The 27,252-nt window shown below is 39.0% G+C and overlaps 1 protein-coding gene across 3 annotated transcripts in view; it reads left to right on the forward strand.

The window, feature by feature from the left end:
• The window catches only part of DHX9 (DExH-box helicase 9), a 47,883-nt gene extending 24,330 nt beyond the window's left edge, over nucleotides 1-23,553 (forward strand). For 2 of the 3 annotated variants that reach the window (XM_064370561.1, XM_064370562.1), the window contains 15 exons: nucleotides 2,112-2,253; nucleotides 2,608-2,690; nucleotides 6,419-6,575; nucleotides 9,021-9,121; nucleotides 10,543-10,756; nucleotides 10,944-11,038; nucleotides 11,324-11,397; nucleotides 12,814-12,966; nucleotides 14,022-14,182; nucleotides 15,543-15,654; nucleotides 16,534-16,823; nucleotides 18,594-18,823; nucleotides 18,975-19,090; nucleotides 20,220-20,420; nucleotides 22,876-23,320. In XM_064370561.1, the coding sequence (XP_064226631.1) occupies nucleotides 2,112-2,253; nucleotides 2,608-2,690; nucleotides 6,419-6,575; nucleotides 9,021-9,121; nucleotides 10,543-10,756; nucleotides 10,944-11,038; nucleotides 11,324-11,397; nucleotides 12,814-12,966; nucleotides 14,022-14,182; nucleotides 15,543-15,654; nucleotides 16,534-16,823; nucleotides 18,594-18,823; nucleotides 18,975-19,090; nucleotides 20,220-20,420; nucleotides 22,876-23,227 (2,481 nt within the window). In that variant the 3' untranslated portion in view covers nucleotides 23,228-23,320. Of the gene's footprint in view, nucleotides 1-2,111; nucleotides 2,254-2,607; nucleotides 2,691-6,418; nucleotides 6,576-9,020; nucleotides 9,122-10,542; nucleotides 10,757-10,943; nucleotides 11,039-11,323; nucleotides 11,398-12,813; nucleotides 12,967-14,021; nucleotides 14,183-15,542; nucleotides 15,655-16,533; nucleotides 16,824-18,593; nucleotides 18,824-18,974; nucleotides 19,091-20,219; nucleotides 20,421-22,875 lie in introns of all 3 variants that reach the window. The other variant, XM_012444547.2, reaches the window with a different exon arrangement.
• The last annotated feature ends 3,699 nt before the right edge of the window (nucleotides 23,554-27,252 follow it).

Raw genomic sequence — 27,252 nt, forward strand, 5'->3', positions numbered from 1 at the left:
TTAAAATCTCTATCATGGCTTCCTTGGGATTTAAGACATTTGTGTTTTGTGGTTAAGAACTAAAATAGATAACTGCTTAGGGAGCTGACCCATCTCCTGCCCATGTTCATTTTAGGAGTAATCTGGAAACCACAAGGATCATAGACTTGAAAATAACCCTAGTGTGACAAAGCAATCTCTTGAGTACCAGTAGCATGTGAACACACCTCTGAAGAGTCAGATGCCCTAAGAGATTTTGAGTCTCTAGAAGCCAGCTGTTAGTAGAAATGTTAGAAAAAAGAAGAAAAAGACAATAGTAGAAAAGAGGGATGTTAGTAGTATCAAGCATTTACCTGTTAGTTGTAGAATACAAGCAACTTTTTTGAAAGGACACAAAACTTGGTGGTTACATTTTGTACCTTTAGTGAAATAACATTTTCACATTCCTTGACTCAAGTACATAGAACCCTTTTGATGGACAGATACAGAGATCATACTTTCATGTAACACTCTTTTTCAGGGTAACTGAGGTACAGAGTACTGTCTGTGTCTCATTTTGTTCTCACTAATTAAATGTCTGGATGAAGGTGTGTATATATATATGATTTGTTGATACTTAAACAGCTAATCTGACTTACAGTAGTTGAACCTTCAGAACTTAATTTCTATGAAATTCTTCTTAAAAGCTGAAGTTACAGAGAAATTTAAGAAAATGGTGACAAAGCTAGAAAAATCCTTATCCATTGCTAAGTAAGATTATTGAAAAGATTGTTTAGTATAAAGGAGATAATGATCAGTAAAATACAGTGTGTTCAGCAAGGCAGCTTTCAATCTCTTTTATCTTTATTGTCAGGATAATATAAGCTAGGTAATAGTATATAGCCTCTTACCCTAATTAACTCATGTATTAGGAGAATAGAAATTAAAACCATGTTTTGTTTTGTTTTGTTTTTGAGACCGAGTGTCACTCTTGTTACCCAGGCTGGAGTGCAATGGCACGATCTCGGCTCACCCGCAACCTCCGCCTCCTGGGTTCAGGCAATTCTCCTGCCTCAGCCTCCTGAGTAGCTGGGATTACAGGCAAGCGCCACCATGCCCAGCTAATTTTTTGTATTTTTAATAGAGACGGGGTTTCACCATGTGGACCAGGATGGTCTCGATCTCTTGACCTCATGAGCCACCACACCCGGCCAAAACCATGTTTTATATTAAATCTTGTATCAGCCTCTGGTTTCCTAGTCAGGTTCCTAATATGCAATATCAAATAGGTACTTAAAGTAAATCTAAACTCAGAAAATGTTTTCTTAAGCAAGGAGCTGAAATACAGCCTGTCATCAGGAACTTTTAGACAGAATCTAATCCAAGGCAACTTAAAAGCATACAGTACATAAATCTTGGTGTACCTCTGTAGCTATACATTAGGCATGTCCTAATAGCCATAATATCCACCAAGTAAAGATTGTTTTGTGTACTTAGAAGACGTGGAAACACTTGAGAAGAGTTTTCATAAAAAGGTCCAACACTTAAACATTAGCCTATAGCATTCCCCTTAGAGTTTTGCAGATTTATTGTTGGAAATAGCAATACACACTCAGTTTTTCCTACTGTTGTGAGCTTATCAAAAATAATGATTTCCATTTCCTGCCTATCTCTAGCACCTTCTCTGACTCGTGATGCAAAAGTGCAGTGAATGCTTGATTACTGAGTTAATAAATGAGCAAAAGGTGGTCACAGTACCTATGGCAAAGAAGGCAATTAATTGTTCACCTTCCTGATTCCCATAATGTCTCAGTTAAATAATTTCCTAAAAGTGTGTTTTTAGTGTGGCAGTCAGTTAGGAAAACAAACCCGTGCGTATGCTGTGCCCTGTTCCCTACCTGTAAATCACTTTGTATACTATTTATTAGTTGGGGGTAATGACAAATTATAGAATCATTTTATATACAAAATGTAAACATTTTTAAAATGTATGCTGTAGAAACAAATAGTAATTTTGTACATTTACTGTTTTTTTGTTTGCAATTATTCAGCTGGCAGTAGCACAGATTTAGCATGATATTTCAAAAACCCTAATAAACAAGGGTATCTAATTTCGTAGTTGTTAAGTCACTTTTTTTTTTTTTCTGTCTCAGCCCAGAAGAATCAGTGCGGTTTCTGTGGCAGAGCGAGTTGCATTTGAGAGAGGAGAAGAGCCTGGAAAAAGCTGTGGCTACAGTGTTCGATTTGAGTCTATACTTCCTCGTCCTCACGCCAGTATAATGTTTTGTACTGTAGGTCAGTAATGTATTTTGATCTTTTATTTGGGGTTTATGAAGAAAATTTGGTAGCAAAACAGAATGGCTAGAAAGAAATAATGAACCAGTCTCAGATTTCTTGTTTAAATAAAACTTTTGGTAGATTTTTCCTTCATGGAGCATATGATATACCCATTAGATGTTGTAGCTTAGAGAAAATGAAATCATAAAATCAGTTGAGGGGTGGGGAAGATACCTCATGGTACACTATCACAGATGTATATGTGATTATTTCCTAAAATGATGTTCTGGGGTATCTCAGTTGAAATATAGATAATTGTCCAGAGATTTGCTTCTTTGAACTCTTCTATAGTTTGTTGATTTTCTTTTCAAGGTGTGCTCCTAAGAAAATTAGAAGCAGGCATTCGAGGAATCAGTCATGTAATTGTAGATGAAATACATGAAAGAGACATTAATGTAAGTAACTGGAAAGATACAGTAAGGTACTAATGCTACTGTTTCCAAGTTAAGAGAGATTGTGTAGAATGTCTTTGTTTTCTCTTTCTTTCCTGCTTTCATCATCAACATCATGAACTTCAATCACTAAGATGTTGAAATCTTTTTTTTAGCAAGATTGAATAATCTTTTATTGTTAACTTAGAGAAAGCACTTTGAAAATGAAGACCTTTTATGTCATAAAGTATAACTGCAGTGATCACTAATAGCTGGAATAATTGAGCAGTTGAACTAAATAGTTGATGGAATTTTTATGACTTGTTTTTCTTTGAATTAGAAGTTTATGATAGATTTTATAATGGGTTTTTGTTTTTGTTTTGAGATTGAGTTTCATTTTGTCACCCAGGCTGGAGTACATTGGCGTGATCTCAGCTCACTGTGACCTCTGCCTGCCGGGTTCAAGCAGTTCTCCTGCCTCAGCCTCCCAGGTAGCTGGGACTACAGGCACCCGCTACCACACCCAACTGATAGAGACAGGGTTTCACCATGTTGGCCAGGCTGGTCTCAAACTCCTAACCTCAGGTGATCCACCTATCTCAGCCTCCCACACTGCTGGGATTATAGGCGTGAGCCACCGTGCCTGACCTGCAGAAACTTTTCATGTTCTCTTTAAAGATAAATCTTACCTAGTTTTGTCATCTTACATGGAAAACCCAAGAGCAGTTATAGTCCAATTATTACAAATAATAGAAGAATTTAACAGTATGGCTGGATGAAAGGTTAATATAAATACACCAAAGTCAGTTGCATTCTTTAGATTTTTTGTTTTTTCCACATTCCTTTTATTCTTACACAAACAGCTAGAAAAAAAAAACAAAAAAAAAAAATAGCATTATAGTAGTCAAAAGTATTCAGTACCTAGGAACAAAAAAAAACACGTAAGATCTCTAGAAGAAAGATAAGTTCTATTACAAGACGCTGGAACAGTATAGACTATGTTCCTGTACAGAAGGATTTAATGTCATATCAACTGTTCTCAAGTTGATCCACAGTTAGAATGCAATTCTAATTAAAATCCCGGCAAAGTCTTCCATAAAATTTGATGAGATGACTGTAAATACTTAGTAAGATAGCTTTATGGCCCCAAATAACTAGTACTTCCGAAGAAGAGCAGAATGGAGAATCTTGCCTTAAAGATAAGAAGACTTGTTTTGAAGCTCAAATAATCGAGACAGTGAGGTACGTGAGTTGACAGGTAGAATAAGACAGGGTACAGAAGCAGATTGTATATTGTATGTACATGCAACATTGTTATGAGACAGTGGTGGCATGTCAGATTAGTGAAAAGGAATGAGCTATGAATAGAACTGGAAACAAATGTTATTTCAGAGTAGTTGAAATCAGTTCCCTACCTCATAACTAAATACAGAAATCAACTCCATATAGATGGAGAAGTTTAAACGTGTTGACACATGAGTTTTTCAAACACTGAAGTAGAAGATATAAATAAGCATCTTCTAGACAGTTCTGTCCAATAGAAATATGTAAGCCACATAGATAATTTAAATTTCTCTAATAACACATTTAAAAAGGTGAAATTAAACATACTTAACCCGGAATATCTAAAATGTTTACAACATGCTTTTCTTCAGAAAGGACTTCTGAAAACATGAAATGCACTAACCTTGAAATAAAAGATCAGTATATTCTATATTAAGGTCATTTGTTTATTCAAAAGATACTTGCAGGAAAACCACAAGCTGGAAGATTCCACTATGTTAGTATAGGAATATAAAAGCAACTTCTACAAATCATAGAAGTTTAAACAACTTAGAAGAAGAATGAGTGAAAATACAGGCATTTTTATAGAAGAGGAAATACTTGGTTAATAAACATGGAGATATTATTCAATCTCATTGGGACTAATAGGAAAGTATAGATCTAGACCACAACAAGACACTGCTTTATATCCATTTATTTAATTAAAAAGTAGCACTTGGCTGGGCATGGTGGCTAACGCCTATAATCCCAGCACTTTGGGAGGTTGAGTTGGGCGGATCGTGAGGTCAGGAGTTCAAGACCAGCTCGACCAGCATGGTGAAACTCTCTACTTTAAAAAAAAAAAAAAATACACACACAATTAGCCGGGCTTGGCGCATGCCTGTAGTCCTAGATACTGGGGAGGCTGAGGCAGGAGAATTGCTTGAACCCAGCAGGCACAGGTTGCAGTGAACCAAGATTGCACCACTGCACTCTAGCCTGGGTGACAGAGCAAAACTCAGTCTCAAAAAAAAAAGATAAAGTGTTGGAGAGTATGCAGATGAGCAGAATCTCTCCACTGCTCATGGAGATACATAAATAATGGAATTACTTAGGAAAATCATTTAGCATTATCTCCTGAAGTTCAGCAATTGCTTACCCTATAACTTGGCAATTCCATACCCACACTTAACCTACAGAAACTTGGATATGTTTAGCACTCCTGTTTAGACATAAACAAGAATGTTCATGGTAGCAAATGTTCACGTTAGTAAATCCTGAAAACAAGCCAGATATGTGCAAGAGAAAGTGAATTAACTGATACTGGGACAGTAAACAGTCTTCAGAAAGGATGAGTATAGTAATATGTGGATGAATCTTAGCAGTGCTGTTGTATGTAAAAATGGAAATCCCAAGAAAACATAAAATGTGCATTTCTATAAAGTAAGTAAAATTTAAAAATATAGTCAGCTGAGGCGGGTGGATCACTTGAGGCCAGGAGTTTGAGACCAGCTTGGCCAACATGGTGAAACCCTGTCTCTACTAAAAATACAAAACACTAGCAGGGCATGGTGGCGAGCGTCCATTATGCCAGCTCCTCAGGAGCCTGAGGCATGAGAATCACTTGAACTCTGGAGATGGAGGTTGCAGTAAGCCAAGATTACACGAGTGCACTCCAGCCTGGGTGGCAGAGTGAGACTGTATCTGAAAGATAAAAATATAAAAATATAGTTGATGCAATGGCCTGCGCCTATAGTCCCAGCTACTCAGGAGGCTGAGATGAATCACTTGAGCCCAGGAGTTTGAGGTTGCTTTCTGCTATGATCAAGTTTAGGAATAGCCACTGCACTCCAGCCTTGGCAACAGAGACCCCCATCTCTAAAAGACATACACATATTTGTGTGTTTTTGGATATTCATATAGATGAGACTATACAGGAATAAGAAACATAAGAATCAGGATGTTGGTACTTGGAGGTAGAAAGGGGTAGAGAGAACCATATAGCCAGATAAAAGTTTTATCAGTTTTAGCTTTCATGTTGTTAGGTTGATAAATGATTTACGTAATTCTTTTGTTTGAACCAAATAAGACTTTTTCACTATTTTAGAAATTAGCTTTACAGATGATCGGATCATCGGATAGCTGAATTTTGACTTACGGCTTTTCCATTTTTGCTGAGGTTATGCTTCTGCAAATTTAGATTTCATTGAACATTTTGAGATGAAATCTTTGCTCTCTTTAGTGATTTTTTTTCCTTCTTCCTTTCCCCCTACCTAAATAGCACTCATTTCTAATCTCGACAACTATTAGGCTACAACTGTTCTTAAAAATTATTATTGTATACCACTGTGGTCCTTTTTCTTGCATTTCTGTGAGTCATATAAGAAATTGAATTAAACTCATGTTTTGAGGCTGTATAACTCTTTAAGGCATAACTTGTTGTATAAACTTAATGTAATTTAAAAATTGTTGTGTTTGTGTTTTAATAGACTGACTTCCTTTTGGTAGTACTGCGTGATGTGGTTCAGGCTTATCCTGAGGTTCGCATTGTTCTTATGTCCGCTACTATTGATACCAGCATGTTCTGTGAATATTTCTTCAATTGCCCAATCATAGAAGTTTATGGGAGGACTTACCCAGTTCAAGGTAATATTGTTGGGGTGGGATAGGAACATCTTCTGTGCAGTAGGGTTTGGATTTTCTTAATCCTGGAGGTTGGAGTTAAAATTATATTTAAAATACAGACCAAATAACAGTGTCAAATGTATCAGCATTTTTGAGGAGTTTCTTGTCTGTGATTTTATACATTCCGAGAAGTGAGACCAGGTTTCATTTGCTATTTTAGTAGTGCGCGTATCCAGTAAGTTTCCGAAAAGACCATTACTTGTGGCCAAACTTATAAAAATTATGGAAATCACTGTGGTATTTAGGTAAATATAGGAAATACTATTAAAAGTTTAAGTAGCCAGGATCAAATTAAGAATCTTTTTTAGAGCCTGAGCAACTAGATTTTGAATTAAGATTTAGGGAAGTATTTCAAGGTTATGTATTCTGGTACATGAGAATTCTTTGGTATCTTTTTGTTTTTCTGAGACAGGGTCTCAGTCTATGTCACCCAGGCTAGAGTGCAGTGGTGCAATCTTGGCTCACATGAGAATTCTTTGGTATCTTTTTGTTTTTCTGAGACAGGGTCTCACTCTGTGTCACCCAGGCTAGAGTGCAGTGGTGCAATCTTGGCTCACTGCAATCTCTTCCTCCCAGGCTCAACTAGTCCTCCCCTCTCAGCTTCCTAAGTAGCTGGGATCACAGGTGCACACCACTGAACCTGGCTAATTTTTTGCAGAGACAATGTCTCACCCTGTTGCCCAAGCTGGTCTCAAACTCCTGAACTCAAGCAATCAGCCTGCCTCGGCCTCCCAAAGTTCTGGCATTACAGGCGAGAGCCACTGCATTCAGCCTTCTTTACTATCTTTAGGAGTTGTTCTCACAGTTTTCTAGGACAGTCATCTGGTAGCTTTGTTTGGGGAGTAAAAGACAAAAAAAAGAATTATGGCCACATTCTAATTGAGGGCATGAAAATTAAGAGATAAACAGTATAGGTAGATAATGAAATGATGTTATAGCTATGCCAGCATGCTAAGCCAGGTGTATTTCACAGGGGTACGGGTTAATTCTAAAACTGCTGTACGTGTATACTAGGATTGACATAACGAGTAAATGGATGCAAGTGGTGGGAGCTCAGTTTCTTACTACTAGAAAGAGAAGTTAAGGATAATTGGGATTGCTGGAACAAACCATATGGTACTGGATTAGAATCAAAAATTGGTGTGAACTTGTGTTTAGCTAAACGGAGATACAAATGGATAGGTATAGAAATAATTATAGATAGGTGTGGATACCTGTGTTAGCATACTTAAACATTTTTTTCTAGCTTTGTCTGCTGAACAGGAGTAGAAGCAGTGACACCCAATAGAAAGGGATATGCCCCACATCCAGATTTTGTTTTTAATGCCATTCTCCAATTAAAGGAGCCAGGTATTCCTGGAGAAAGGGTTTGCTTCTAGGATAAAATCAAATACACAGAAATGAGCCTGAACATCAATGTGCCTTAAAGTAAGGGAGTGCTTAAAGAAGCCCATAATGATGGGGTAAAGGGACACAGGAGCTAGCCTGTAAGAGCTCCCAATGGTCAAAGCTGGAATAGTTTGAGGAAAAAAATAACATGGTATTGAATTACCAAAATGTAAAATATTTATGTCTCTATACTGATATGTAAATATGTGGTTTAATAAAGAGAATAGTGGCATGCCTGTCTTAGAAAAGAATTTCAAATAATTATGTAAATGTTCTCCCTATTTTTCAAACAAGTGAGCCTGAACTTCATAACCCCATAGTGGGCTGTGTTTAATAACTTCTTAAGAGTACAGTATGGGAAGCAGGGGAAAGGAGTAACTTTATAATGAAGAAACTTGGCAGACATTACCACAATACCACAAGTGATCAAGTTCTAACATCATGAGGAGTAAGTCACTGAGAGGATGTAGTCTTAATATGATGTGATGAGAATGGCACTTTAGGAGTCTGGATATAGAGCATGTTTTTATTATAAAGACATTCTGGAGCCATCTGAGAATCACAGGCATAACTGCTCAGCAGATCTTACAGTCCTTGCATTGAGATCCTTCTTCAGATTGATTAGAAAGAAACCACTTTGTGTGTGCATACTGATAAAGGAAGGATGAACTGTGGTGTATTGTTGTATTGAAGTTATTTCCATATATAACTCCCATACTATGCTATACATAGCATAGTTCTTGTGCACAATGGGCATTCCGTAAATAATATGCACAGAGGATACCCCAACTGGCTCTGTGGAAACGTGTAAAAGATAGCTCACCCTCCTGCAAGGTCTGAGAAAGGAAAACACTGAGTTTGATTAGGAAAATAAGGCTATTGCTACTAGAATTTTTTGACATTTGTGAGGAATCAGACTGAGTGGGTATTGTTTTGAACTATGAATTAGCAAATGAATTTGAGTCTGCTCTGTTATGAAAGTTGATCATACTTACCCGACTGGATTGTCCCTGGCAGAATATTTCCTGGAAGACTGCATTCAGATGACCCACTTTGTTCCTCCACCAAAAGACAAGAAGAAGAAGGATAAGGATGATGATGGTGGTGAGGATGATGATGTAAGTGAATTTCATGAAGAATTTCCACTGTGGGCAAATTGTCAATGCAGAGAAAAAAAAGATGAGTAAATATAACATGCAATGTATATAAATAGCATTACAGAAAACTTTTTTACAAACTGGCTGTAATGTCTGTATTTGGATTAACGGATGTATGTTACTGCAAAAAATTCCAGGTTCAGTGACAGGCTGTTTTCTGTCATGAGTTAAATTGTTTCTGGCATATAAAGGTCAAAAGAAAACAAGGAAAGAATAAGATGTTTAAAGGCCAGGCGTGGTTAGAGACAACGCTGTTGTGTAGGGTTTTGCTATAAAGTGTTTTTAGTAGGCTCTAGCACCTGGGAAACTGGTAGAAAGTCAGAATCTTGTGCCCCACCCTAGATCTACTGAATCAGAGTCTACATTTTAACAAGATCCCCAGGTGATCCTTACATACAATAAAGTTTAAGAAACAGCAGCTAAGCCAGGCGTGGCTCCCGCCTGTAATCCCAGCACTTTGGGAGACTGAGGTAGGTAGATCATGTGATCAGGAGTTCAGGCCCAGCCTGGCCAAGATGGTGAAACCCCATCTCTACTAAATATATACAAAAATTAGCCAGGCGATGTGGTAGTTACCTGTAATCCCAGCTACTCGGGAGGCCGAGGCAGGACAATTGCTTGAACCCCCAGGGGTTGGAGGTTGTAGTGAGCTGAGATTGTGCCGCTGCACTGCAGCCTGGGCTGCAGAGGTAAGACTTCATCCCAAAAAAAGAAACAGCAGCTATAGCTTTAACTATAAGAGACTGTGGAGATGACATTATCAGGTAGACAGAGTATTAAATGAGGGAGCAATGAAGGATTTCCTAGGAAAAACAGGAAAGAAAAGACTGACTTCCTAGTGCTTGAGAGTTGGACACATGATAGTGTAAAAAAGCTTTGTTTATCTGGAAATATAGACTGTGACAGCCAGCAATGCAGAATTTGCTAGAAAACCTAAGATACCTTTTTAATCAAAAGATCTGAAGATGTAAATGAACAGCGAATTAGAAAATTTAGCAGGATAAAGACCAATTATAATAACTGTTTCTCAACTTGATCATTGATTCTAATGTAAACTTTCTGGAAACTGCCACATTATGTCAGGAAGAGAACTATAGTCAGTAGAAGGCTCCATGAGAGGTTTCAGAGTCAAATTTAAAAGTCTGTGCTTGAGCTTTAGTCCTGTCCTGTGAGAAATAGTAGTTAGTAGAAAAATCCAGTATATTGATGTAAGCTCTACATTTTTTGGAAATTAAATTTCTTCTGTATACTATACTGTGTGACTAGTCAACTAGAATAATGACACTATGAGTCATTTAAATATGAAGAACAAATCTAGAAGACTTACCTCATGAGCTGTAGTAACTGAGACAATCCAAAATATGTGTTTCTATTTTTTACAGGCAAATTGCAACTTGATCTGTGGTGATGAATATGGTCCAGAAACAAGGTTAAGCATGTCTCAATTGAATGAAAAGGAAACTCCTTTTGAACTAATTGAATCTCTACTTAAGTACATTGAAACCCTTAATGTTCCTGGAGCTGTGTTGGTGTTTTTGCCTGGCTGGAATTTGATTTATACTATGCAGAAGCATTTGGAAATGAATCCACATTTTGGTATGAGTCTTTGAATTCTCACATATTTAAGAGTGAAAATGAATGTTTTTCTAATGCCTTAGCCAGTATGTGAAAAAGGAGCAGAAAATTTTGTGTTGTCTCTACTTTTGAATAAGAATATGTATAATAGGGAGATGTTTTAAACCAGCTCCTATTTTTAGTCCCTAATTGTTCTGTATTATTATAGGAAGCCATCGGTATCAGATTTTACCACTGCATTCTCAGATTCCTCGAGAGGAACAGCGCAAAGTGTTTGATCCAGTACCAGTTGGAGTAACCAAGGTAAATACTAAACATTACAGTGGTGGGATTGGAAGTGATGTAGCTATTAAACAAATGTTACAGGCCTTAAAAGAGCTACCCAAAAAATTGTAAGCCATCTAAATTGAGGAATAATAAAGAAGTCTTCACTTTCTGAGCTTAGATTGTTCATTAATCGGTCAATGGGCAAGTAATTTTTTTAGGGCTTCTGTAATTGTCATTTGTTATATACATACATAAGCAAATCAGTCCTGTCAAGTACATAATAAGAATATTTCCTGGAGTGTAATTTTTCTTTTTTTACAGGTTATTTTGTCCACAAATATTGCTGAAACAAGCATTACCATAAATGATGTTGTCTATGTCATTGACTCCTGCAAGTAAGTTACCAAGAAATCTATTTGCCTGTTCCAGTGTTATCAACTGGAAACGTCTTACCTGTTAACAGAATTGTTTAAAACACCTTATGTAGGCCGGGCGCGGTGGCTCAAGCCTGTAATCCCAGCACTTTGGGAGGCCGAGGCGGGTGGATCACGAGGTCAAGAGATTCAGACCATCCTGGTCAACATTGTGAAACCCCGTCTCTACTAATACAAAAAAATTAGCTGGGCATGGTGGCGCGTGCCTGTAATCCCAGCTACTCAGGAGGCTGAGGCAGGAGAATTGCCTGAACCCGGGAGGCGGAGGTTGCGGTGAGCCGAGATCGCGCCATTGCACTCCAGCCTGGGTAACGAGAGCGAAACTCCGTCTCAAAAAAAAAAAAAAAAAACACCTTATGTAAACTCCTGCGTTCTTGTATCTCCAGAATTATTATGCCTCTATATAGGGTTACAGATAATTGATAATTATGAGTAATTTGTATTGATTGCTGCAAATCAGTTATGGTAGAAGGCAACAAATCTTGAAACTAACTGATTGCTTCTCATTGCTCTTGTCTATCTGCTGGTGTTTCGCTCATTTCCTATTGGGTGTTAACATTGATCACTGCCGTACTGTAGCATGTGTTTGGTGAATAACGATGACCAGTGTTTAGCACATGACAAATATCCCACCTTGAAGGACACTCCTTTAAAAATTAAAGTTCTCATTTTGGTATGAGATGAGCCTGGAAAATATACCAGGAGACATTATGTATAGATACAGGAATTGCATGGTAATTGATACTTAGGACAAAAAAGTTGAAACCTGGTTATATCTGGCAACTTGTGCCCCATGTCTTCTCTATATAAACCCTTAGCCTGTCCTGACAATGAATACAATTTGCAGCAAATGTCCATTTTAGGAAATGATGAATAGCATTCTGTGCCAATCAGTAGTTTAGTGACAGCAGTCTCTTTATGTAATATTGAAGGAATCTGAGGTTGCTTGGGGGTTCAAAAGGACCACACTGGCATCACTAAAAATAGATACCCTAAAAGTTACACTTAACTTTGAAATAGAGATGGCCTGAATAATTATCTCTTTCGGTATGTGCCATGTTCCATTGAAATGCTTTGCATTTGTTAATGTTTACAAATACAAATTCTGTAAGGTAGGTAATAGTATGCTCATTATCAGATGAGGCGTGGAAAGTTGAGCCAAGGCAGTTCAGCTGATAAGTGGTATGTGAATGTTACATTGCCTTTTAGTAGGTTGACAACTAGAAGTGTGCAAATTGCTGATTCTTACTTGTGCCATTCATGGATATCACAAGTATGTATGGCTTTCACTACGTAGTGGAAACATTCACTAGTGGATATATAATAGTTATTGGTAATACATATGAGTCTTAGAGTTAACCACTTTTTCCCATGTAGGCAGAAAGTGAAACTCTTCACTGCTCACAACAATATGACCAACTATGCTACAGTATGGGCATCAAAAACAAACCTTGAGCAGCGGAAAGGGCGAGCTGGCCGAGTACGGCCTGGATTCTGCTTTCACCTCTGCAGCCGAGCTCGTTTTGAGAGGTAAGACCAATTCTTGGCATTTAGTAAGGAATTTTTGTTCCGTTTTCTTTGGGAGACCTGCCAGCTTAAGCTGGTTGATGTAAATCTTCCCAATCATGTTGGGGTCAGGTATAGATGTTTCTTAAAAATCTTCATTCATTTATAGAGAATAAGCCTGAATTAGAAGTAGAGAGACCTAGATTTTAATATTATTTGTGCCTGGTACATTGCATAACACTAAGTAGTTACTCCTTAGGCCTGCGTTTCCCCTATTCTATAAAACATTAGGTTACTTAGACTCTCTTATTACCTCATGTAAAAGGAATATGGTAAATAATGCCTAACCCATATGATTGGTATCAAAGAATTAAATGAGTTAATAGTGTAGAATACGTTGAACATTGGCACATCACGATTTCCCAATAAGTATTTCCTATTGTTAATTTATACAGGTCATATCTGTTTTCTTTAATGCTTGGGACCAGAAGTGGTTTTAAGATTTTTGATTTTTTTTTTTAATATTTGCATTGAATTTACCAGTTGGGCATTCCAAATCTGAAAATAGGACATCCAAAATGCTTTAATGAGCATTTCTTTTAAGTGTAATGTCAGCACTTAAAAAGTTTTAGATTTTAGTTAGATCATAAGAGCCTTTCTAGCGGCACTAAAATTGAACTAGGAAGATGAGGAGGTTGTAGAGAAACGTTAGTATGAGTTATCCTGCAAAAAGTCTTGCTGTCGTTTTTTAACCCATGTTTGTCAACAGGCAAGACCTATAGAGACCATGGGTAGGGCTAATAACATTAGAGATTTTGGATAATTTTTTCATTTTTCTTCATTTCTCAGCTGAAAAGACCATCTGTCTATGATCACAAGTCAGAAACCATTATGCAACCAGGTTAAATTTTGTCAACAGTGTGTATAGTGAATGATAAAAGGTTCAGTGGTAATAGTAAAATAAAAGAATGAGGAAAGGGCAGCTCTATATCCCTGGTGACCTTGCTACAAAGAATTTATTAAACTAACATCTGTGTATACACAAGGAGGATGGTTATTATATGCTTATTTTCTCTTAGACTTGAAACCCACATGACACCAGAGATGTTCCGAACACCATTACATGAAATTGCTCTTAGCATAAAACTTCTGCGTCTAGGAGGAATTGGCCAGTTTCTGGCCAAAGCAATTGAACCTCCCCCTTTGGATGCTGTGATCGAAGCAGAACATACTCTTAGAGGTACTTACAAATACAAACCTACTTATTACAAATATTAATCATACTATCTGTCTTGTCCTGGCAGGTAACACTTAAGAAATGAATCAAGATTAAGATGTAGTGTAGTCAGCAGGGCTGTGATAATAATAGTAAGGCTTCCAGTCTTACCTTAGGTTCTTAATGTAGTCACTATTCTAATGAGCAATGAGGGGGTGAAGAAAGGGACAATATGAGTCTTACTTGAAAAAAAATTTTTTTTAAGGCGTGATACCATCTCTTAACTATGTACTAAAGATCAGAACGTGACTTACTCATGATACCCACTTTTTTTGAGATGGAGTCTCTGTCGCCCAGGCTGGAGTGCTATGGTGCAGTCTTAACTCACTGCAACCTCTGCCTCCCAGGTTCAAGTGATTCTCCTGCTTTAGCCTCCCAAATAGCTGGGATCACAGGCGTATGCCACCACATCCAGCTAATTTTTTGTATTTTTAGTAGGGATGGGGTTTCACCATGTTGGCCAGCCTAGTCTCGAACTCCTGACCTCAGGTTATCTTCCTGCCTTGGTCTCCCAAAATGCTGACATCACAGGTGTGAGCCACTGTGCAAGCCTTTCTTCCTTTTTTTTGAAACGGAATCTCGCTCTGTCACCCAGGCTGGAGTGCAGTGGTGCAATCTTGGCTCACTGCAACCTTCACTCCTGGTTCAAGCCATTCTGCCTCAGCCTCCTGAGTAGCTGAGACAACAGGCACACGCCACCACACCTGGCTAATTTTTGTTTTTATAATGGAGAAGGTGTTTTCACCATGTTGGCTAGGCTGGTCTGAAACTCCCGACCTCAGGGGATCCACCCACCTTCGCCTCCCAAAGTGCTGGAATTATACGCATGAGCCACCATGTCCAGCCTAGAACATTTATGTTTTCTTGCTAAACTTGTTAGAGAAGCAGTGTAGTATAGTGTGCTGAAAGATATGGAGCTAGATCTGAATTTGAATTTTGAATCTAGCATTTATCTGCTATGTGATTTCAGAATTTTCTCTTTTTATTTGTTTTTACACATTAACACTTGGGTATCAGACTTCTTATGGCATATAGAAACTTATGCTGCTATTATAGTTATTGATAGACTTCACAGGAATTGTATTTGTTTTTATAATCTGCAGGATATAGTTCTAGTACTTTATGTTGTGTGCTCCAGATTTTGATTTTGATTTTTTTTTTTTTTTTGAGTAAAGAGAAATGTTGGCTACAGACATAGTACTAGCAATTGGTTTGACAAAAGAGGAACTCTAAAGTGAACTAACCTTAATTTACAAAGAAATGTTCTGTCTGCCTAAAATTGGTGTTCATTAGTTTGTACTCACAAAGATCTATCTCTCCACAGAGCTTGATGCATTAGATGCCAATGATGAGTTGACTCCTTTGGGACGAATCCTGGCTAAACTCCCCATTGAGCCTCGTTTTGGCAAAATGATGATAATGGGGTGTATTTTCTAGTAAGTGCTTTGTTTTATTCCTCTTTGTTAAGTGGTAGAATAATTTCAGAATCTTCTCCTTTCTGTAAAAGCAGCATTGGCTCAGTTAGAAGGGAAAGCCTGTATGTTCTTAAGGGAAATGACATACCTAGATACTGAGAGAAGTGTAACATGAAAAGAATTCACAGTTCCAGTAGATGGGTATCTGGGCCCAACTTGGGGGAAAGGGCACTAGTTTCTCAGAGCAGCCGGTCAGGCAGTGTGGCTCACACCTGTAATCTTAGTTTGGGAGGCCAGGGCGGTAGGGTCACTTGAGTCCAAGAGTTTGATAACAGTCTGAGCAATATGGTGGAACCCTGTCTCTACAAAAGAATTAGCCAGGCTTGGTGGCATGCACCTTTAGTCTCAGCTACTTGGGAGGCTGAAGTGGGAAGATCACCTGAGCCCAAGAGGTTGAGGATGCAGTGATCATCATGCCACTGCACTCCAGCCTCGACAACCACAGTGAGACCCTGTCTTCTCAAGGTGCAGTGAAGCTGCACCTCCCAAGTTAATTTATTAATAGTTGTCCCTTGAAAGAGCAGCATCAGGAAAAGAGTTTTATTTTATCAGACAGTGTTGAAGATTAAGAGATTTGGTATGATGGGGAAGGGAGAATATAAAAGGAAAAATATACTTGGTCATAATTTATGGTAAATATGTGGCCATTAGAGCATCCGAGCACCTTTTTTGTTCTTTCCAATTCTGAGAGCAGCTGTAAAGTTCTACGTTAAGCCAGTTTCATTGCAAATGAAGGAATCATAGACATAAACACTGCAACCCACAGTCGACAGTACTACCTGAGCTGCTGGCAACAAGATTGTGATCTAGTCTGAATTTAACTGTCTTTGTGTATTTCAGCGTGGGAGATGCTATCTGTACCATTGCTGCTGCTACCTGCTTCCCAGAGCCATTTATCAATGAAGGAAAGCGGCTGGGCTATATCCATCGAAATTTTGCTGGAAACAGATTTTCTGATCATGTGGCCCTTTTATCAGTATTCCAAGCCTGGGATGATGCTAGAATGGGTGGAGAAGAAGCAGAGATACGTTTTTGTGAGCACAAAAGACTTAATATGGCTACATTAAGAATGACTTGGGAAGCCAAAGTTCAGCTCAAAGAGATTTTGATTAATTCTGGGTTTCCAGAAGGTAAGACTTCTCCCATTCTTAAGATATATTTAAAGTGACATTTATGCAGTACATGCAAGTTGGCAATAAAGTATATTTTAACTTCAAATTTTAGACCCTATAATTTTTATATATTCCCAGCTATTTCTTAGTTCACATGAACACTGGTCGAGCCCACAGAATGAGTACTTTGCTGAATAACCTCATAGTGGTTTGAGAAGTGGTTTATTAGTATTTAGACTTGAAGTAAATTCTACGACATTAAATTTTAAGTGGCTTTAATTTATACTTTTGGTGTACAGATGATTAGAGGACCTTACGACATCTAATACAGAAAAAAAACAACTCTTGGCCAGGGACAATTGCTCATGCCTGAAATCCCAAAACTTTGGGAGGCCAAAGTGGGTGGATCACCTGAGATCAGGAGTTCAAGAGCAATCTGACTGACATGGAGAAACTTCGTTTCTATTAAAAACACAAAATTAGCTGGGCATGGTGGTGCATTCCTGTAATCCCAGCTACTCAGGAGGCTGAGGCAGGAGAATCACTGCAACCCTGGAGGCAGAGGTTGCAGTGAGCTGAGATCATGTCATTGCACTCCAGTCTGGGCAACAAGAGCAAAACTCAGTCTCAAAAAAAGAAAAAAACAACTCTTGTTTCTTGATATAAAGATGAGCTGTAGTACTTCTCTTTTTCTAGCTAGGTTAAAATAGTTATTTCCTAAAACATTGAGAACTGGGATGCATAACCAGAAATAGACTTGTTGAGAGACAGAAGGCAGTTGGGCAAAATGGCAATTTTTTTTTTTTGAGACAGAGTTTCACTCTTATTACCCAGGCTGGAGTAGAATGGAGTGGTCTCGGCTCACCGCAACCTCCGCCTCCTGGATTCAAGCGATTCTCCTGTCTCAGCCTCCCAAGTAGCTGGGACTACAGGCGTGCGCCACCATGCCCAGCTAATTTTTGTATTTTTAGTAGAGACAGGGTTTCACTGTGTTGACCAGGATGGTCTCGATCTCTCGACCTCATGAGCCACCACGCCCAGCAAGATGATAAATTTTTAAACACTGTAAATAACTAAAAGTAGTGAGTGGTTATCTTCTGTCATAAGACAGCTGAAATTTTATTTTTTCCTCAAAATTATAGGAAAGAGAAAGTTTTTATGTGCAAGAATCTTTAGAATCTTGAGATGCATTTAATAGATAATGAAACAGACACCAATGTATAAATTATTTGTCTAGATTCATCCAATTAGGAGGTTACAAGACTGGAACTCATTTGTTCAGAACAAAATATGCCTGTGCTTTCAGCAGTTGACTGTCATACTTTCCAGTCAGCAGCTAAGTACTCAAAGTGTAAACTGAGTAAAAACATCAGCCTTCATTCCAGTGGGTGTCCTCTTAGATTGTCACTCCATCTTCTCTACAACTAACAGTTATTTAATTAAGAATAGCAGATATAAATACTTTGACTATCGTCCTATCAGTCAAGCTCTTACTCTGAGAGTAGGTGATTGATTGGGGGACTTATAAAAGTAATCACCCTAAGCTTATTTATGGTTGAGTCTATAAGAGAATAGATGTTTTAGTTTTCCTCCTGTGGAGACTTGGCAGCATTTCTCCTTGAACTAATCTGGGTATTAGGATTCTGAGAAGAGAGAAAGTTTCATAGACAAGTTATGTGAAAACAGAGTGAGAGGAAGAGTCAGTTCTCTGAATTTTCTTGAATAGTTTGGATGTAGTGTGAAGATCAAATCTGAATTTTTTTTTTTCCACTCTATTCCTCTTAACAGATTGTTTACTGACACAAGTGTTTACTAACACTGGACCAGATAATAATTTGGATGTTGTTATCTCCCTCCTGGCCTTTGGTGTGTACCCCAATGTTTGCTACCATAAGGAAAAGAGAAAGATTCTCACCACTGAAGGGCGTAATGCACTCATCCACAAATCATCTGTTAATTGTCCTTTCAGTAGCCAAGACATGAAGTACCCATCTCCCTTCTTTGTGTTTGGTGAAAAGGTAAGAAAAGACTAGAAAAGGTTACATTGAAAATTGAAATTGTCTTTAAAATCAATAGGAACATGAATTTTGATTTTCAAAGCACAGTATATGGTGATATTTGGAAGTTGGAAATGTCAACCATTTCTTCTTATCTTTTATCCGTTTGCAGATTCGAACTCGAGCGATCTCTGCTAAAGGCATGACTTTAGTCACTCCTTTGCAGTTGCTTCTGTTTGCCTCCAAGAAAGTCCAATCTGATGGGCAGATTGTGCTTGTAGACGACTGGTATGGAATTTAGCTGCTAATCTAACTTAATTAAGTTCTTAAATTGATAGCAGTAGAAGCAAATGCATTAGGAATTTGAGCCATGTCTACCACCATGCACACCAACACTATGGAATCAGTCTAAGTAAAGCTTCAGTACCCTTTTCACATACTTTATATGTTGATTCAAAATTAGTGGTAAGCGCTGGGCAACAATGGAATAGAATTTAACGGACAGCCAGTAGGCTCAACTATATTCTTGAAAACCTAGAAGATGCCAGCATTCTGGGTCTCTTAATTAATTTCTTTTAAAATGAGAATGATCTGACCATGTGCGGTGGCTCACACCAGTAATCCCAACACTTTGGGAGGCCAAGGCAGCAGATCACTTCAGCTCAGGAAGTTCAAGATCAGCCTGGGCAATATGGTGAAACCCTAGCTCTACCAAAAATCAGGTGTGGTGGTGCACAACTGTAGTTCCAGCTACTCCAGAGGCTGACTCGGGAGAATCACTTGAACCTGGGAGGTGGAGGTTGCAGTGAGCCAAGATAACACCACTGCACTCCAGCCTGGGCAACAGAGTAAGACTCTGACCAAAAAAAAAAAAAAAAAAAAAAAAAACACAGCCAGGTACAGTGGTTCATGCCTGTAATCTCATCACTTTGGGAGGCCGAGGTGGGTGGATCACGAGCTCAGGAGTTCGAGACCAGCCTGTCCAACAGAACGAAACCCCATCTCTACTAAATACACAAAAAATTAGCTGGGTGTGGTGGCACGCACCTATAATCCCAGCTACTCCGGGAGGCTGAGGCAGGAGAATCACTTGAACTGGGAGGTGGAGATTGCAGTAAATGGAGATCACATCACTGCACTCCAGCCTGGGCGACAATGAGAGACTGTCTCAAAAATAAATAAAGTCTGAATGATCCATGTTGCCAGGCTTTGTTTTTTATATATACTGCATATGTTACATATATTTTATTATTTTATTTGACTTGATAGACTTTATGGCTTAAGACTCCTACTTAATAGCTGGTAGTGAATTTTAAGAGGCTAGTGCTGATTATATTATTACTGTTCATATCTGTGTTTTCCCAAGTTTGGGGCCATTCTAAGTAGTTTTTTAAAGAAATGGTTTTTGCCATTTTAGGATTAAACTACAAATATCTCATGAAGCTGCTGCCTGCATTACTGGTCTCCGGGCAGCCATGGAGGCCCTGGTTGTTGAAGTAACCAAACAACCTGCTATCATCAGCCAGTTGGACCCCATAAATGAACGTATGCTGAACATGATCCGTCAAATCTCTAGACCCTCAGCAGCTGGTATCAACCTTATGATTGGCAGTACACGGTGAGTACCATATTAACTTATTTTTGAACTAAGTAGAAGAGAGAGATCTTATGTAGGCCTAGAATCCTAGAGTTAGTGATAGAAGTCTTATTACTTAAGTTAAAATTCTAGACAAATGCCATATATAGGGAATTTAGTCTGGCTAACATGCTCAGAATGTTACTTACTTTTCTCAGTCCCTTGTTAGTAATTGGTCCATTGCATCAGTGAGTGCGTGTTGGTAATGCTAGAAAAGGATCTTACAAGTACATATATAGTCCAGAGTGGGTGACATGACCGGGAAGTGACACAGCCCACATAGTCATCTTTCCATGGTACGGTTTTGGCATCACTAAAGAAAAAATATTTATGAGATGTTAAATTGCTTTCATCAAATGTGTATGTGCTTCTGTTTAAACAACTAGAGCATGGATATTTAAGAAATTTATCTTAATTCTTAAAATTTTTATTTGCTTTAAGTTTTTTAAATGTTTCTTTGCCCACGAGTTTTTATTTACAAATACTTAATACCTACCAAAAAGGCAGAAGAGTGATACAATGTATAGCCATATAGTCTTTATTTAGGTTCACTAATTTTCAGTGTTTTGTACATCTGGTTAATCTTTTGTGCTGAAGTAGCAGGCATTACCACATTTTACATCAATACACTTCATATATTTTAAGAACATGGCCACAATACCACAGTCACACCCCAAAACGTTAAGTGTTTTAGTAATGCTATAATATACTAATGTATTAAAATTCTTCAGGTTATCCAAATATGTTCTCTAATTCCTCATCAAAAATGATTTATTGGATTTGATCTGTCTATGAGATAGGTAGATTGTTATCCTCATCCTCTTTAAGGAAACTGGGCACAGATGAGTTAAGACCCAATGTCATACAGCTAATAACTGATAAAACCAGATTGAAACCCAGATAACATGGCTCCTGAAACAGTGCTCTTATTATGCTATCCTGTGGCCCTTCTCGGTAGTTAAATGTATAATTCAATAAGTGTCATAGGCAGATCCAAATGAAGTACTCATGGGTGTTTAGAAGAGAGATTCTTGGCCAGGTGTGGTGGCTCATGCCTGTAATCCCAGCACTTTGTTGGAAGGCTTAGGTGGGTGGATCATGAAGTCAGGAGTTTGAGACCAGCCTGACCAACATGGTGAAACTCCATCTCTACTAAAAATAGAAACATCAGCCAGGCGTGGTGGCGCACGCCTGTAATCCCAGCTACTCAGTAAGAGGCTGAGGCAGGAGAATTGCTTGACTCTGGAAGGCAGAGGTTGCGGTGAGTTGAGATCAAGCTGCTGCACTCCAGCCTGGGCAACAAGAGTGACTCTGTCTCAAAAAAAAAAGATATTTTTGGTAGCTGGTAAGAAGCAAGGAGCCTTTGTATACATAATCTGTTTCTATGAAGGATAAAAGTCCAGAAACTAGTAAGAATGGGATATATGTAGAGAATTTGGGATGTATAAATATGGTGGCCTGAATTACAGTGGTAGATAGAATTGCAGTGGGGAGATGTGACTGGATTAGACAGATTTGTGGTAGAATCAATAGGAATTGGTGATGGACTAAAATGGAATAGTGCAATGAAAGAAGGAAGACATACCATCCGTATTTCTTTTTTGAGAGGCAGTCTTGCTCTGTGGCCCAGGCTGGAGTGCAGTCACCTCTGCCTCCTGGTTCAAACAATCCTTCTGCCTCAGCCCCGAGTAGTTGGGATTACAGGTGCACACTACCACACTTGGCTAATTTTTGTATTTTTAGTAGAGACAGGGTTTCACCATGTTGCCCAGGCTATTCTTGAACTCCTGGCCTCAGGTGATCCACCCACCTTGGCCTGCCAAAGTGCTGGGATTACAGACATGAACCACTGCGCCTGGCCACACAGCCATATGTCTCACTTAACTGCTGAATTGGTAGTGTTGGTCTCGAAGAAAAGCTACACAGGAGTAATAAGCAGATTGGGAATATGTTTAATTGGAGTTGTTGATGGTCCATCTTGATTTCTGCTATTTTTCATTAGCCTTCATTTTCCTTATTTGTCACAGGAAATAGATAATTACCAAGGACATTTGTCAAAATCATACTTCAGAATTAATGCATGAAAACGTTTGGTGATAAAGACCAAACAGTTGATTGGCAGCTGCAGGAACCCTCTCCTAATGCTTGCCTTCTTGGTTGGAACATTATATTGTTTAGCTGAGTAAAAGAACACTATCCTAAACTTGAAATGACATACTGCCAAAATTCAAAACCTTTGAGATTGAACCAGAAAGAAATGTAGAAAAACAGATCGATAGAATTGATGATTATTTTAGAATAGTAGATCAATTTTATTTCAATTTCTGTTTGTACATTTGGCTTAATTCCTTTTATGTATTAAAATTTCAAATACGACATTTGGTGCATGGTTGAGAAATTACACTTTGCTAAAGTGATGGTTTTGTGCTTTTTCTAGGTATGGAGATGGTCCACGTCCTCCCAAGATGGCCCGCTATGACAATGGAAGCGGATATAGAAGGGGAGGTTCTAGTTATGGTGGTGGAGGCTATGGCAGTGGCTATAGCAGTGGAGGCTATGGTACCGGAGGCTATGGTGGCAGTGCCAACTCCTTTCGGGCAGGATATGGTGCCGGTGTTGGTGGAGGCTTTAGAGGAGTTTCCCGAGGTGGCTATAGAGGCAACTCTGGAGGAGACTACAGAGGGCCTATTGGAGGCTTCAGAGGATCTGGGGGATTCCAGCGAGGAGGTGTTAGGGGGGCCTATGGAACCGGCTACTTTGGACCGGGAAGAGGAGGTGGTGGCTATTAAGGCTTGGTTATATCCGTTCCTGTGTGTAGACAGTAAGGAAAAAAAAAAGGCATGCTATGTGTTACGTGTTTTTCCCAATATGTTTATTTGCCACCAATAAGTAAATGCATTTTTCCACCCATTCTGTGGTTCATTGTAGTTTAAGGAAACCAAACATATAGATGCATTAGTGATTTTGTTTATATTATGTAAAATATAACGATCTATCTTAAAAATACCACAGTTTGTATTTTTTCTTTAAGGAGTAAAGCTCTGCCTTTAAAAACAACTTGGTATTTTCCTGGCTTTCGTTTAATACAATAGAAAATAAAGTACTACACCGAATACTTGCTGTGTAGTTTGTTTGTTGACCTTACATATTGGAATAATTTTACAATGCCAGTTACATCTGTTCATTTTAAATGTCAGAGAAGTTGTACCCTGTTTCAAAAGTCTACTAAGTGATACTACTAGTAATAGAATAAATAACCTTGGAATTGAGTTGTTACCTTTTGAAGTAAATACTGGAAAGTGCACAAGCCACAGAAACCTATGCTCCTGAATAAAACTTTTGACCTGGGGCTGAACACTTCTGGCTTCCTCCCACGGCCAGCATTTTCTTTTCTAAGTCAGTTTCCACTATGATAAAGGTAATATAATCAATCCATAGAACTCTTGAATTAAAGGTAAATGAAGCTTCACTGATGTACACATTTTAGAGTTTGGGAGCAGGTGACACATTTATCTACCTTACGTTGCAAAAGGTATTTGTTAAGCTACTTTTTTAAAAGAGATGTTTATATATTTATAACAGTTTCCAGTGAATTTTCAGATTTCTCATTTGTGCAGGATACAGTGGAGAGGGCAAAGCTATTGAATTAGACAGAACTGAGTGTGTGTGTGAATTCTGCTGTCCGCCATGTGGGTGATCTTGGGCAAGTTTTATTTTTGTGTTGGTTTCCTTTTCAAAGTCCTTTATCCTACATATGTGTTTTAGATCACCTTCAGCAATTAATGTTAGGCAGATGGCACCTATCTATTAAAGACTCAAAAGTCTCCAACTGAGATTTCTTTTCTGAGCCATGTAAACAACTGTGTACTGAACATGGATCTTTGGTTTTAAATATCTCACAGAAGAAAATCTCAGTGCTTTCCAAACTGAACTACCCCTCTCAACCTACCCTATGTCCTGTACTGTGTTCTCTGTTCTATCATATCACAGGAGTTTCACTTCTTAATTGCTTAAGCCATGTATGTTTACCACCTCTAGTCAGCTCAAGCCGTTTCTTTTTTTTTTTTTTTTGAGACAGAGTTTCGCTCTTGTTACCCAGGCTGCGGTGCAATGGCGCGATCTCGGCTCACTGCAACCTCTGCCTCCTGGGTTCAAGCAATTCTGCCTCAGCCTCCCGAGTAGCTGGGACTACAGGTGTGCACCACCATGCCCAGCTAATTTTTGTATTTTTAGTAGAGACAGGGTTTCACCATGTTGACCAGGATGGTCTCGATCTCCTGACCTCGTGATCCACCCACCTCGGCCTCCCAAAGTGCTGGGATTATAGGCGTGAGCCACCGCGCCCGGCTCTTTTTTTTTTTTTGAGACAGAGTCTCGCTCTCTTGCCCAGGCTGAAGTGCAGTGGTGCAATCTTGGGTCATTGCAACCTCCATCTCCTGGATTCAAGTGATTCTCCTGCTTCAGCTTCCCAAGTAGCTGGGATTACAGGGGCCCGTCACCACGTCCAGCTATTTTTTTTTTTTTTTTTTTTTTTTTGTATTTTTAGTAGAGATGGGGTTTCACCATATGGGCTAGGCTGTTCCTGAACTCTTGACCTTGTGATGTGCCTGCCTCAGCCTTCCAAAGTGCTGGGATCACAGGCATCAGCCACCACAGCCAGGCAAAACATCTTTCAATATACTTTAATTATAGACTAGTTGTCTCTGTTGTACAATCAGGCTTAGTTTGTACTTACAGTGCCATAGCAACCTCTTAACTGATCGTGCCTACAGGCCTGCCTGAGTCTGATCTCCATACTACAGCTAGAGTAAACATTCCCAAACAATTCTAGTATCATACCCTCTCTCCTGACTTAAACCAATGGTTCTTACTGCCCTCAGGATAGAGCCAAACTCCCTTCTTACCCTCTCACTCCAGCCCTCATTTCTGCTGTACAGGCTATATAGCTAGCCATACTGAACCCATCAATGGATTATGCTTTCTCTTTACCATTGCATGTTGTGAAAACTCCCATAAAATCACTAATAGTTCACTTGGATGGTATTCATCCCTCCAACAAATTTAATTAGAAATAAGAAGTCGAAAAGTGGCCAAAAGTTGTCAAGGTGCATTCTCTATAAAGGCCAAAAGAAGCATTAAGGCATAGTTACAGTCTTCATACTCAGCTAAAGGCCCAAGGAGCTCCATATGTAGCTCTCTCCTGTATTATGCCCCACACATTCTAGCTGTCCTCCCAAACTCCAGTTTGTCTCTTAACTGAAGTGCTCTGCTTGGTATTTTCTCCCTCTCTCATGCTTCCAGTCATGGATTTGTCTCACTTTTTTACTTATTGGGCAATCACAGTTCTGCATTGCCCAATGTCTGAAAGCAGCTGTTTCACTATTTGCTTACATGGGAAGAAAAGTGAAGTGCCATTTACACTTCTCTTAGCTGTAAGTGGGACTCCACTAGAGTTGTCCATTATAAGGTCCACAAGTCATTCCTTTTCTTAGATGATGAGACTTAACAGAGCAGGTTACATAGAGTGTTTTGTGGCATAAACCTTGAGACATAAACTACTGTTGCATTTCCTTTTTGGGGACAGAGTCACCTAGGCTGGATTGCAGTGGCACAATCTCAAGTCACTTGCAACCTCTACCCCCAGGCTCAAGCGATCTTCCCACCTCAGCCTCCTGAGCAGTGGGTGGGTAGCTGGGACCACAGGCACCCGCCACCACCACACCCAACTGATTTTTGTATTTTTTGTAGAAATGAGGTTTCACCATGTTGCCCAGGCTAGTCTCAAACTCCTGAGCTCAGGCAGTCCACCCACTTTGGCTTCCCAAAGTGCTGGGATTATAGGCATGAGCCACCACACCCAGCCTTCATTTCCTTTCTTAGCCATCCCTACATTCTGCTTAGAACAAAGACAATAATTAGTTTAAAGGGTATCGCAGCAGGTGTGCAATGACTGAAAGTTCTTCCAAAATGAGCTTGAATACACACCACACTGTTCCCATTCAGGAAATGAAGGAGCTGGAAATAGAGAATTTGAGGAAAAGATATGCGGAAAGGTTTTTGCTTACCACCCTTTCTCTCACAACACATACCAACTGGGGTTTGGGGTGATAGAGGTGGCAGTGACAATTGAGTCTAGTTCTAGTCTGACACTTCAGACAGGGCAGAGAGTGGCCTGATTTGCACCTGGTAGGTCCGTGGTTGGCAGCTTGAAAGTTAAGTGGAAGAAAAAGCTGATGTGCCAGTTTCAGGAAGCCATGCTGCAGAACTCTGTGTGTTAACAGAATGTGTAGGTACGGTGTCCTCAAGCAAGCAGCTACAATTTGATGGGATCTTCCATGTTGTGAACCTACACTCTAGACCCTCTGAACATCACCTATGCCATAGGAACAGATCAGAATATGAATCATTGTGCCAACTTAGGGTTCAGACCAGACAACAGGAAAGAAGACGTCAACTTTAGCCAGGCATGAATTAGAATACCGATTTTCCTCCCTCTGAATCTGGAAGCAGAATTGGGACCAGAGTATAGTAAAGAAAACCAAAAATGGAATTTCTAATTTGATTGGAACTGACAGAATTTTGATTTTGACTGGGAATAAAGTTTCCTGAATTCTACTGTATTTACCAGAAAAATTGAGAATTGAAACTGTCTGGAAGAGAAAAAGGGAAGTTTTTTAAAGTTGTATTTGTGTAAATTTCATATTTGTAGACGGTCCTATTACATGTAGTATAAAAAACTGGACCATGTGGGAAAAACTTAATACTGAATCTCAGAGAGCTTACCTGAATTTCTGAGACTATTTTAGTGATAATT

Source organism: Aotus nancymaae, unplaced genomic scaffold, assembly GCF_030222135.1.
Source record: "Aotus nancymaae isolate 86718 unplaced genomic scaffold, 86718_ANA_hifiasm-v0.15.2.pri h1tg000108l, whole genome shotgun sequence".
Lineage (NCBI taxonomy): Eukaryota > Metazoa > Chordata > Mammalia > Primates > Aotidae > Aotus > Aotus nancymaae.